Source organism: Pelophylax lessonae (assembly GCF_965119305.1).
Source record: "Pelophylax lessonae genome assembly, chromosome: 5".
In the NCBI taxonomy this organism is placed as follows: domain Eukaryota; kingdom Metazoa; phylum Chordata; class Amphibia; order Anura; family Ranidae; genus Pelophylax; species Pelophylax lessonae.
The window spans coordinates 467135348-467147582 of record NC_138772.1 but is presented as its reverse complement, the minus strand read 5'-3'; the positions used below and the strand labels follow the sequence as shown (position 1 = coordinate 467147582).

At 39.6% G+C, this 12235-nt stretch overlaps 1 protein-coding gene across 1 annotated transcript in view; it reads left to right on the top strand.

Moving 5' to 3' along the window:
• CNGB3 (cyclic nucleotide gated channel subunit beta 3) overlaps nucleotides 1-12235 on the top strand; it is a gene marked incomplete at its 5' end in the record, with an annotated part of 244413 nt that overhangs the window by 166717 nt on the left and 65461 nt on the right. Inside the window, 2 exons of the mRNA XM_082259003.1 lie at nucleotides 205-302; nucleotides 11775-11858. Coding sequence (XP_082115129.1) covers nucleotides 205-302; nucleotides 11775-11858 — 182 coding nt within the window. The remainder of the gene's footprint in view (nucleotides 1-204; nucleotides 303-11774; nucleotides 11859-12235) is intronic.

Here is a 12235-nt window from a genome sequence, read left to right as displayed (position 1 = left end):
TATGTAGATGGAATATAGTATTTCATTGTACAAGTTCTCCATCTCTATAGCTTTCTTGTAGGTCATTGAACATTATCCACAGTCTACTGCCCATTCACATTATTAGCCATTAAAAACTAGAATCCATTTTGCGTTAACAAAGTATTACCTGTATTTTGTATAAATATTATCTAACTGTATTATTTCTTTACAATACACTAACAGATGAGTCAGAGCTTTTGGAGGAAATGCCGACAAGAATGCAGCTAGCTATTGCAGTTGATGTCAACCTCGCTATTGTTAACAATGTGGAATTATTTAAAGTGAGTCTCTTTTAGGATTTAAAAAATAATGGTTTAAATTAAACTATGCATCACAGAAAAACAATTGTATTTTATATATTGAAAAAAAAAAAATTAAATAGACAGCAGACATTGCGATGGAATGCTGCTTACCTTTTTTGGGCACCAGTACTCTTTTGCAAAATTTATATTTATATTGGAGGAGCCACACAGACAAAAGTAAGAAGCAGTGCTCTCACGTGGGAAAACACCCTGGAATTAATGATGGTATCCAAATGCGGGTGCTCTGGCTCTGAAGTTGCCTCCGACCACTGGATACAACGTATTCAGTAAAATACCAGGACTACAGGACTATCAACCATTAGGTACTCTGAAATTTTGGAGGTTACTGCTCCCATAACCCGTCCAGCATCTAACAGTGTTTGAAAATTTGGCGTGGGATCTGTTTTCAAAACCTGGTATGTGGAGATATCGTTGAGCTGGCGTAAGGCTTCTTTATAATAGTCCTCTGGAGCAAAAACTACCACCAACCCACCCTTGTCAGCCTCACATATAACTAAGTCCTGGCAGGGTTTTAACCCCTGAAGGGCATCTCTTTCAATTTTACTCAAATTGTCTCTGGTATGGGTGGTTGCAGTGTATCTCCTTCATGATCCACCCAAAGATGACACCCCAATCAGGGGTGGTCCCATAGGTGCGGGTATTGGTTCCCTCTTAGATAAATTTGGTGCTTGGGTAGAAAAATATCTGCAGCCACAGATTGCATGGCTCTACTGTATAAAAGACATCATTTTGAAAGAATATTGCTAGAGATATAAAATAAAAGCACCACATCCCTATGATAAATTGTAACTACAATGAGGGGGGGCAAGTGGGACTTTATAGGTGCAAATGATGGAGAAAAATCTGAATTCTCAAAAATTGAACATTTTATTACAGAAAGAAAATAAGGACAAGACAATACATTTGATTAAAATGTTAAAAGCAAGAAAATGCACTCGATAATATCAACTCTACATGTTTCGCCATCTTCATAATAGCTTCTTCAGGAGTTTTGCCAGATATTTCTCGAAAGTGAACATTTCTAAATTGCAAAAAAGAGAACATAAACGATAGGACAAGAATATACATTTCTAGGGCATATACCAATGGTCCTAAATTGAATGCCCTAATGAACTTCGTGATTCTAGTACTAGTATCTAAAAGGTACCTTATGGAGACCTGGACCCTTTCTTTTGCCGGAAGTAAGGATAATGTGGGCGCCGGAGCTGAGGTGAGTAGAGAGGAAGAAGGAACTGAGACATCCAGCCCCTTATAGTTGACCCATAGAGAGGATGATAGCCAAGCCAAAGAATATACGTATTGAAAATAGGAGACTGCAATATGGAGATACATTGAAAAATATGAGCTGCATGACCTCAGAATAGGGGTCATATATCTAATTGCTGGACTCAAATATATTTACCTGTATTGATAAAAAATGCAATATACTTCAGGGAGTACCCCAATTTCAAAAAACCGGGCGGGAAACAAGAAATTATCCCATAAAAATCCCAAAGAGGAGGTATCCCTTTAAGGAAAACGGGAAATTTAGATATAGTATGAATAGATCATGAATTTTAAAGAAAAGAAAACAAATACATTCATGGTTTGTCTAGTAAGGATATTTACCCTCATGATGCAAAGGTTGAGCACATAAATTTCCATCCACACTTGTATATGAGCGGACCGTCAAATCACAAAAAATTCTTCCAATGGTGCACTCTAATAAGAAACTGCGCAAAAGAAAGAAAGGAGCACAGAGCAGAAGGTAATTCAGTTAATGTATCAATGCCCACGAAATCAAAAAAGAAAAATTAGAAGCACAAATGTTCCATTACCGCATAGGTCTCCAAACGCATGTATCGTTCCCCGGTGGTCTAGTGTAATGCTGACCGTGTTGCGCCGGCATTTATACATCCTCTCCACTCCCTCGGCGTCTGACGTCACCGAGGGAGTGAGAGCGAGGCGTATCCAGTCGTCCAATTGAAGCCAAGCAGGAAGTGCGTCATACAGACGCGACCGCATCACATGGCACGATCCGGAAACCGGAAGTCGAGGACAACAACATCCGGTCCAGTCGCCATGTAAGCAGAGAAGGTGAATACATCAAGACACTTAGTCCGACATGGATTTAAGATGAAATCAACAGAGATCCCAAAACTCAAGCAGAAATATTGTTTAAGGAATCTAAATTATAGGAAGATTTTATAGGACACAGTCACATACAAAAATCGACCCGATTGTTTCTCTCTATATTTAGGATTAAAAATGTACATTCATCCAATAAGAAAATTTGGAAAAAGAGAAAAGAAATATGACATAAGGCTCCAATAAAGGATCAACTGGGAATCACAAGCGGTGCTGCTACAAACCAGGCCGGACCAAATTGTCTGGAAAAGTAAGGTAGGGCACCGCGGGTGCCCATATGGGCAACAAGAACAGAGGCAAAAGAGAAGCCCAGTTCAAATTAACTCTCAATTAGATGGAAATGGGTCACCTAAACAGGTCCACACCCACAGTCATACTTACTTTGACGGCAAGGGTCAGGAATCATCAAAAGTAATCTAATTACAGAGAAGAATTCCTTGTTCATTCAAAAGTAGACAAGCCACATCTGAAAAATACCATACAAATAATTCATATCAACAATACAAATTATCACTGCTTAAAGCACAGAAAGGGGGACCCTGCAACAAAAAGTGCCTGGATCCAATCTGTTAGTTTATAACCCAGATTCTGGATCTCAACCAACAATAAATTCATTTGACATTACCTAGCCAAGAAAGGGCTTGAAACTTATGGATTCATTTATACCAGGATACTGAATAGCTGATAAATTAAATATCCATTTTGTTTCACGTTGCAATAAATTTCTATCTACACTGCCACCTCGTTCACTCAGTGGGATGTGTTCCAAAGCAAAAAAAAGTCATCATTTTATCGCCAAAGCCATGATATAAGCCCATATGGCGGCTAATGGGACTTTCGAACTTCTTGTTTTTGACCAATTTAACATGATCACGAATTCTATGGAAAAACGGTCTTTTAGTTTTGCCTATGTAGAAGGCTTTGCAACTACAGTACATTAAATACACGACTCCAACAGTTTGACAATTTGCATAAAAGTTGGGTCTGTATAATTTACCATTGGGGAGAATGATTTCACTCAAATTGGGCAAATATCTGCAGAAGTTAGATCTTCTGCAAGAATATGTGCCCGTTAATCTTCTTTTACATTTACTAGAAGAGGTATAATGACTATGGACCAACTGGTCCCTTAATGATCGCGACCTTTTAAATGTTATCTGAGGACGGTCACTAATGTATTTAGATACTTTTTCATCAGCCTCTAGGAGGTACCAAAACTTCTTTAAAATTGATCGTACCTGGTCATGTTGGCCAGAGTACCGTGTGATTAAACGTACCTCATCAGTATTGGTTGTTTTTTCTTTTTACCGAAAATCAAGTCAGTCCTATTCCATTTTTTTGCTCTATGATAAGATCTCTTAAGGCATGCCCTACTATATCCTCTGCATAGGAGTCGTCTCTGTAAGTTTTAACCTCTCTCTCAAAGTCTTCTGATTTGGTGCAGTTGCGCCTCAATCTTAAATACTGGCTATATGATATACTCGATACCAATGGTTGGGGGTGGGAACTGTCTGCCCTCAAGATGGTATTACCTGCAGTGGTTTTGCGAAAAAGAGTGGTGCCCAAAGTTCCATCCTCACCTACATATATTGTAATATCAAGAAAATCCAAAGACTTTTGACTATATGTATGTGTAAATTTTAGATTGAAATCATTAATTTTCAACATCTCAAGAAATTTCAATAAACTGGTTAGAGAACCTGTCCAAATCATAAAAATGTCATCAATAAATCTTCTCCACAGGAGTACACAGGAGAGAAATGACTCCAGATCATCTCTAGAGAAGAGATTACGTTCCCATCCCCCCAGGTGCAGGTTGGCATAAGAGGGGGCACACTTGGTCCCCATAGCCACCCCCTGCACCCGGAGGTAATGGGAACCGTTAAACAAAAAGACATTGTTGGACAGAATGAATCTAAGAAGTGAGATGATGAAAACATTGTATTCTGATGAGGCGCCACCTCTCTCAGACAAGAAGCCCTCCACAACTCTAACCCTGCAATGATGCGGAATGGAGTTGTAGAGGGCCTCTACATCAATACCAACCAGCCATGCGTCTTGTGGAACCTGAATGCCATCTATGGCTCTAATCAAGTCACTTGTATCTCTAATATAGGAGGGTAAGGCCAATACATGGGGACGTAAGTAGTCATCCACTAATTGGCTGGCTCGCTCTGTTAAACAGCCATTACCAGAGACTATTGGTCTGCCTGGAGGTTTTTGGAGGTTCTTGTGAACCTTGGGTAGGGCATACATAGTGGGTGTTTTTGGATCTTTGATATTCAAAAACTCCCATGTTTTTTTATTTATAAGGGCTCTAGAGTAAGCCTCAGAAATGAGTTGACGATATTTGGTGACTATTCTTGCTAAGAAACTTTCAGAAATTTTTCTATACCAATCTTTATTGTTTAGAATATCTAAGACCATAGCCTCATATCCAGTTGTATCCATTACAACGACATTACCTCCCTTATCTGAAGGTTTAATAGTAAGGGAGGGGTCGTTCTGAAGCGATTGAATGGCCTCAATCTGACTATCATTCAGATTTGAGGAGTTCAAATCTCTCCACTTGATTTTTTGGATCTCCTTGATCACTTGTTGGGTAAAAGCCCAAATATTAGGGTTGGATTGCAGTAAAGGAAAAAATTGCGATTTAGATTTATAGGTAGCTGGAGGTGGAAATATGATATCCACTTCATGATCCTTTTGAGTTGCCAACGATTGAGTTAGCTCCTCACTAAAGGGCCAACCTGACGATTCACCCTCTTCCCAGAGCTCCATCAGATCACTCAGAGCCTGCATCTCAGCCAAAGAAAGTTCATGGTCCTGTGCAGGCTGACAGTGAGGCCGATCAAGCTGATCAACAGAGTGACTGTCTTTATCATAAATTACTTTAAACATTAATCTGCGAGCAAACAGGTGAACATCCTTAATTAACTCAAAAGTATCAATTTTTTGCGTAGGGCAATAGGTTAGACCAAGGGAAAGAACCTGTATTTGGGTTTCATTAAGTTTTTTGCTAGATAGATTTATGACTTTCAGAGCGTCAGAGTCCAAGCTCTGAGGCTCCAGAGATGGTTGCTAACTGGGTTGACTCTTTGTGGGCTGGAAAATAGGTGCCGTGCGAACTTCATGATTCACCACTGTGCTGTGACTCATTTTAGAGGGAAATGTGGTGTTAGGACTTGGGGTAACTACAGAATTTTCAATAGCTAAATCCCCAAGATTATGTGAAAATTGGGAAGGGGATTGAGGAAGTGTGTGGTGATGTTCAGGAGGAAAAAGGGAAGTGCGTTTGGAGGACATATTTGGGTTTCTTTTACCCTCAATTTTGCGTTTGTGAGGACCATTAGAATTAGTATGGTGCTGAGACCTAACATGTGATGATGAAGTGGATGATTGAGACGATAAGTCCGAATCACTGACTTCATTTGTGTGCTTTTGTGAATGGAAGGAGCTGGAATGGGAATTTTTTGAAATTCGTTTATTATTTCTTTCTCTCGTCCAATGATATGCTTCGTCTTGTTGATAGGCTTGCTTATCTCTGGCGAACTTTTTTTCTTTTGTTTTTATCAGATTGCCTACAAATGATTCTAATTGTTTTTGCATTTTAATTTCTCTCTGGGAAAAAGAGAGATCGTTCAGCAGCAATGTACTGTCAAGGTAAAGTTGCTTAATGTCATTGTTCACATTATCCAAATCTTTTGTATACTGTGAACATAGAGCGCACCATTGGCAGAATTTTTTGTGATTTGACGGTCCGCTCATATACAAGTGTGGATGGAAATTTATGTGCTTAACCTTTGCATCATGAGGGTAAATATCCCTATTAGACAAACCATGAATGTATTTGTTTTCTTTTCTTTAAAATTCATGATCTATTCATACTATATCTAAATTTCTCGTTTTCCTTAAAGGGATACCTCCTCTTTGGGATTTTTATGGGATAATTTCTTGTTTCCCGCCCGGTTTTTTGAAATTGGGGTACTCCCTGAAGTATATTGCATTTTTTATCAATACAGGTAAATATATTTGAGTCCATCAATTAGATATATGACCCCTATTCTGAGGTCATGCAGCTCATATTTTTCAATGTATCTCCATATTGCAGTCTCCTATTTTCAATACGTATATTCTTTGGCTTGGCTATCATCCTCTCTATGGGTCAACTATAAGGGGCTGGATGTCTCAGTTCCTTCTTCCTCTCTACTCACCTCGGCTCCGGCGCCCACATTATCCTTACTTCCGGCAAAAGAAAGGGTCCAGGTCTCCATAAGGTACCTTTTAGATACTAGCACTAGAATCACGAAGTTCATTAGGGCATTCAATTTAGGACCATTGGTATATGCCCTAGAAATGTATATTCTTGTCCTATCGTTTATGTTCTCTTTTTTGCAATTTAGAAATGTTCACTTTCGAGAAATATCTGGCAAAACTCCTGAAGAAGCTATTATGAAGATGGCGAAACATGTAGAGTTGATATTATCAAGTGCATTTTCTTGCTTTTAACATTTTAATCAAATGTATTGTCTTGTCCTTATTTTCTTTCTGTAATAAAATGTTAAATTTTTGAGAATTCAGATTTTTCTCCATCATTTGCACCTATAAAGTCCCACTTGCCCCCCCCTCATTGTAGTTACTGTATAAAAGACATGTTATCTATATTTTTACACACTCAGGATATTTGTTGACAGAGCGCACATGTATGGGTTACACTAGATGTTAAATCTCTCTATTCTTGCATTCACATCACCTTGCACTGGAGGCCTTAAAATTTCATTTGACACATTATAGTTCCTATACTGTAGAACTTAAAATTTTTTTAGTCAAGTCTATGGATGTTCTATTAACACATATCTATTTTATTTTTGATCTGTTTTTTTATCTCCAGTGCAAAGGAGCCTCAATGGGTCCCAATTTCTCTCCAATCTGTATATGGGCTTTATTTTCTGACTCAAACCCATTTACAGATAAAATCATATGGTATGGTAAATATAACGATGACCTAGTGTGGGTCTGGAACAATGTGTACGGAATTCTTATCTTCTTTTGTTTCTTACATCAATGGTAATGATTTACATTTGGAATTTAGCAATGACATTGGTTCTGACAGTATTAATTTTCTGGACATCACACTCCTGAGGTATTGTTAGTACACAGACTTTTTGTAAGGAGTGTGTGAGTAATTTCCTCCTCCTTGCTTCCAGCTGTCATCCCGTACATACCATTAAAGCTGTTCGTGTGGGGGAATATATTAGAATAAAATGTCCACTGTGGATGGTTAGGCAGGCCATATACGGCTATAGCAGCTGCTTGCGATAATTGCAAGCAAATCCGGTAGGCTGGCTGTACTCAAGTTGATTGATCCTTCAGCCTGCCTATTAACAGTTCAAATCTCGGCTGCTTCCTGCTGAACTCGCCGGGATTTGAACCGTTATTGGCCGGCCTTATGCTCCGAAGTGTGATAATATCTCTTCTAGACAGAGAGCGAGGCTACGGAAAGTGTCATATTGAAAGGGCAGTTAATATTGTATCCAAAAAAACAGATCAGCTTTTATGACTAACAGGGTCTCAGCCAAAAGTAAACCAGCTCGTCAGCACAATAACCCTGTTACATTTGTAACAACATTTTAGCGGGAATTAAAACAGATTAGAAACATTATTTATAAATGTTTCCCTGTCTTGTCTGCTGACATAGATCTTATTGTACTCTAGTGGTTGCAGATTTTCTAGTAGACGTGCCAGACTCTGGGCAGTATATTATCTCCAAGCCCACCTGGCTCAGTTCGGTTCTTTTTGCTGTTGTTTAAGAACTTGCCATTACTGTACCAAGCATAGCAGAAGTTATCAAAGTGTGGTTTACAAATCCACCAGTAGAGAATATAAAATCGGTGACTTTATAAATTCCGGTACTAAAAATGTCATATATATTATAGAATGCACCACATGCATGTGTAGCACCCTACAGGTGGATGCTAGGTAAATGTATAGTGGGCTTTGTCTGCCTAACAGCAGGGCAATGATTTATTTTTGGTAGGGTGTCATGGCTTCCAGGTGTGTCTCATGAGGGGGGAGTCTCCCCACTGGCTCTGTGAGAGGCTTCTCATAGGGCAGTGGAGGAGACCCAAATTGTAACTACCCCAGAAGGCAGATTCTGCCATAAAGGATTCTGGGAGTGGGTATAAGTTTGAGGGTGGGCATGACTCATGGTTTTTGGTGGAAAGCAGAGTCCACCAGAGTCCCCGCTGTCTCTCCTCCTGTCAGAGGAAGCGGATGTCTCGGGTGCTGCCTGAGAATCCAGAGAGTGCTGAGTTGAGCTGAGGGGATCCAGTGTGCTGAGAACCAGCGGAGAGCGAGAGGGGTCCAGTCCCAGGAAAGCCTACACAAGTCGTGAGTACTGAGGATTGCCCCTGGGGGTCTGCCTAGAGTCAGTGAGGACCACTCCGGAGAAGATTCTAGGATCTAAGTGTCAGCTAGCTGCAAAGGGGGTACCTAGGTTGAGGACCCTGAAGTGGTAAAGGGGGCGCCTGCAGTTTGGGCCCTGAAGAGTTAATGCACAGTGTGAGTGCATCAGTTGCAGCCATACAGGAGTACACAGCAAGCGACCTCAAGCCAGGGCAAGGCTGGAGAAAGTAGTTAGTGACTTTGCAATGCAAGCAGTGTCAGATGTTCAATGTTCCACAGTCCTGGATCTTCTGGACTTAAGTCGGAGTTACAGCACAGCTTTTACAGATACAAAGCGTTAGTAAGCGTTGGCTAGCGTCGGGTGGCGTCATGACAGCACTAACGGACATTTTTGCTACAAAAGTCCCAGAATTGTACATAGTCAAGCCAAGGGAGTATCCCACTCATTCTCTTCTCCCATCCCCTAAAACTACAATAAAACAACCAAACAAAGATGCCGGAGTTGTCAATGTGTCAGTTCTCACACCCAGGGCCACAGCTCACGGGGGTTGGAGAGGTAACCGGTAACAATGGCAGACCCACCTCAGGGCACAGGCCTGGAAACCTTGCTACACATGTTACAATATGTTGGGGGCACATCCAGACCGGGTTAGGATCGGGGAACATTACAATTGTGGCAGCTACACAAATGACAAAATCCCATATTTCTAGACACTTCAAACAATTACATGCAGGTGACATGAGTTATTTTGTGTTTACTGGTGTGGAAAGAGTTAAAAGATCTCTTTGTGGAGGTGATGTCCACTACAGGCTTTTCGAAAGAGAGGTCTGGTGGATTTTCACCCTAGGTACTAGAAGCCCTACGAGTATAAATTCAAGATGTGATGTAGACCTTTTTTTAAAATAAAGAAAAATTCTGCATATATGTATTTTTATACAGGTCTCACATTATTACTACTAATATTATAGATTTTCTAGCATATTTTTTGAATGCATTTTTTGAATAAATGTAATAGAGGAAATGCATATCTTTTAATATTTTGCTTTTTCTTTTCTTTTTTTCATTCTTTTTGTTCCTACAGGCCAATTCTTACTAGTAATAATCATTCCTTTTGGATTTTTTTTGTACATATATCTAAATTTTTCATGGAATTTTAATTGTACATATCCATTTACCATCAAATCCTTGGTATTGTGTTTGTCGCCTGTTTCCTTGTTCCACTTGATTTTGTTTAACTGTATAACTGTGCATATTGCTTGATTATTTTGTGCCAGCCCTTTTTGAGTGAAGCAATTTTGTATATATGCCTTGTCTCATCATTAAGCACCATGCTGTGAACAAGGCTACTTGTTGAAATGCGTCAGTTTGCTTTTTATGTCACTCCCATGCAACAAATAAAGTCTTTATGATAATATTGGAGTTGCCGGCCTATTCCCATTAGTCTATATTGGAGGAGCTTCTGGATGTATTGGTTCTCTTTTCTAGTGCCACAACTCTACAAACAGCTCTGTACTCTCTGACACACCTGGTTAGGTAGAATATAGCTGCAGGAACCTATGCACACACAAATATAAGTATCCCCACACAGGCACAAAAAAATTGGCACCAAGACAATTGACTTGTCTTGTACTTGATTGCAAGTAGAGTATATTGTCACAGGTTAAGGGTGAGAAACTGCGCAATGATGAATCAAACAGTGGGAAAGTTATTGCTCTCTGTTGATTAACAGTTAGAAAGCATCCAGGCATAATAACTCACATTTGGCAGATACATCACAGGAAAACATCAAACAAAGAATAATAGTAACAATAAATAGCATCAAATGATGATAATAAAATGGCTGAAAAAATTACTTGTCTGGCAGCAATCAGCAAATGATCCAAAGGTGTACTTTTTGTATTTAACCTACAAAGGGTGTCCTTGGCTAGGGAAAGACCTGTGGGTGATGACCATGACAGCAGTTAGTTATTAAACTCTTTGTTCTCAACCTTCTGCCAGCTATTTGGTGGGGCCCAAACTTTATGTTGGAAATACCATCCCTTTAAGGACTCAGCACAGGTTGGACTGGTTGGACAGGTTGGATTGGATGAACTGTTGTCTTTATTCAACCTCAACTACTATGTAACTATGTAGCATGCAGGGGTATAGTGTTCCTAAAGGACAGTTAGTCTCACTCTGCTAGCAGCGGAAGATTAAAGCCAGCCAGCAGCCACTCGCCGGTTCTGTGTACAAAGCAAACTCCAGTCCAGCTCCCAACAGTCTAGGTTGCAGTCTTAGGCCCAAGGATGACGGCCCTCTGCTTTTATTGTGCATAGCCTGGACTGCCTCAGTCCTCCTGCAGAAAGAGGCATTCTTCTCTTATTCCTCCAGGGAAACCTTCCTCTGGCTTCTCCTTTATTATATCCACTCTTGGGATTTTAAGATTCTTCTCCCATCTGCTACAATAGCCCCTTCTGCAAACTCACTCTCCCACAATCCATCACTGGTATTCATCTGGTACGACATGTCGCAAAGTCTTCTTCCATTGGATAGAAGGGAAATGGCACTGGCTAGGTTAGTATAGAAGTCCTATGTGAACACATAGGGGTTGATTTACTAAAACTGGAGAGTGCAAAATCTGGTGCAGCTCTGCTTCCAGGTTTTTTTTGCCAAAGCTTTTTTGAACAAGCTGAAGTTAGAAGCTGATAGGCTACAATGCAAAGCTGCACCAGATTTTGCACTCTCCGGTTTTAGTAAATTAACCCCATAGAGCAGCTACAGCATGGTGTCTATGTAGTTGTTTTTTCCTTGCCAGCTAAGCACCAGGCTACATATACATATATATTTTTATCAATATTTAACAAGCATGGGGATTTGTATCTTGGATGATAGTGAATTTTCTCTCATTTATTTTCCAGGGTTGTGATGCCCAGATGATTCATGACTTGCTATTGAGGTTGAAATCCATTGTCTACTTACCAGGTGACTTTGTATGCAAAAAGGTAAATGATTCTTTCAATATATTCTTTTATGGAATAATAGGCTGGTCCCACAATTATATTACAGTAAATCTTGGGTAATTTTTTATACATTTTCATTTTCTACATTATGTACAGTAACAAAAAAAACAGTCTTAAACTATTTGTTTTTAATCAGATATTAAGTTGCAATATTTAATTTTTATCTCTTGCAGCCATGTTTTGAAAATTAATTATGCTCATCTCTGTAGCTGTTGTGATAAAAATAGACTTGAACAGCAGACATACCCTCCAGCTTTTCTCCTAGTAAAGATGAAAATATTTAATTCAATCAATCTAGAAAATTAGCTGAAAAGTACAGTGTTGGGCTTTCCTATGAGAAACCCCAGCATGTTTTTCAA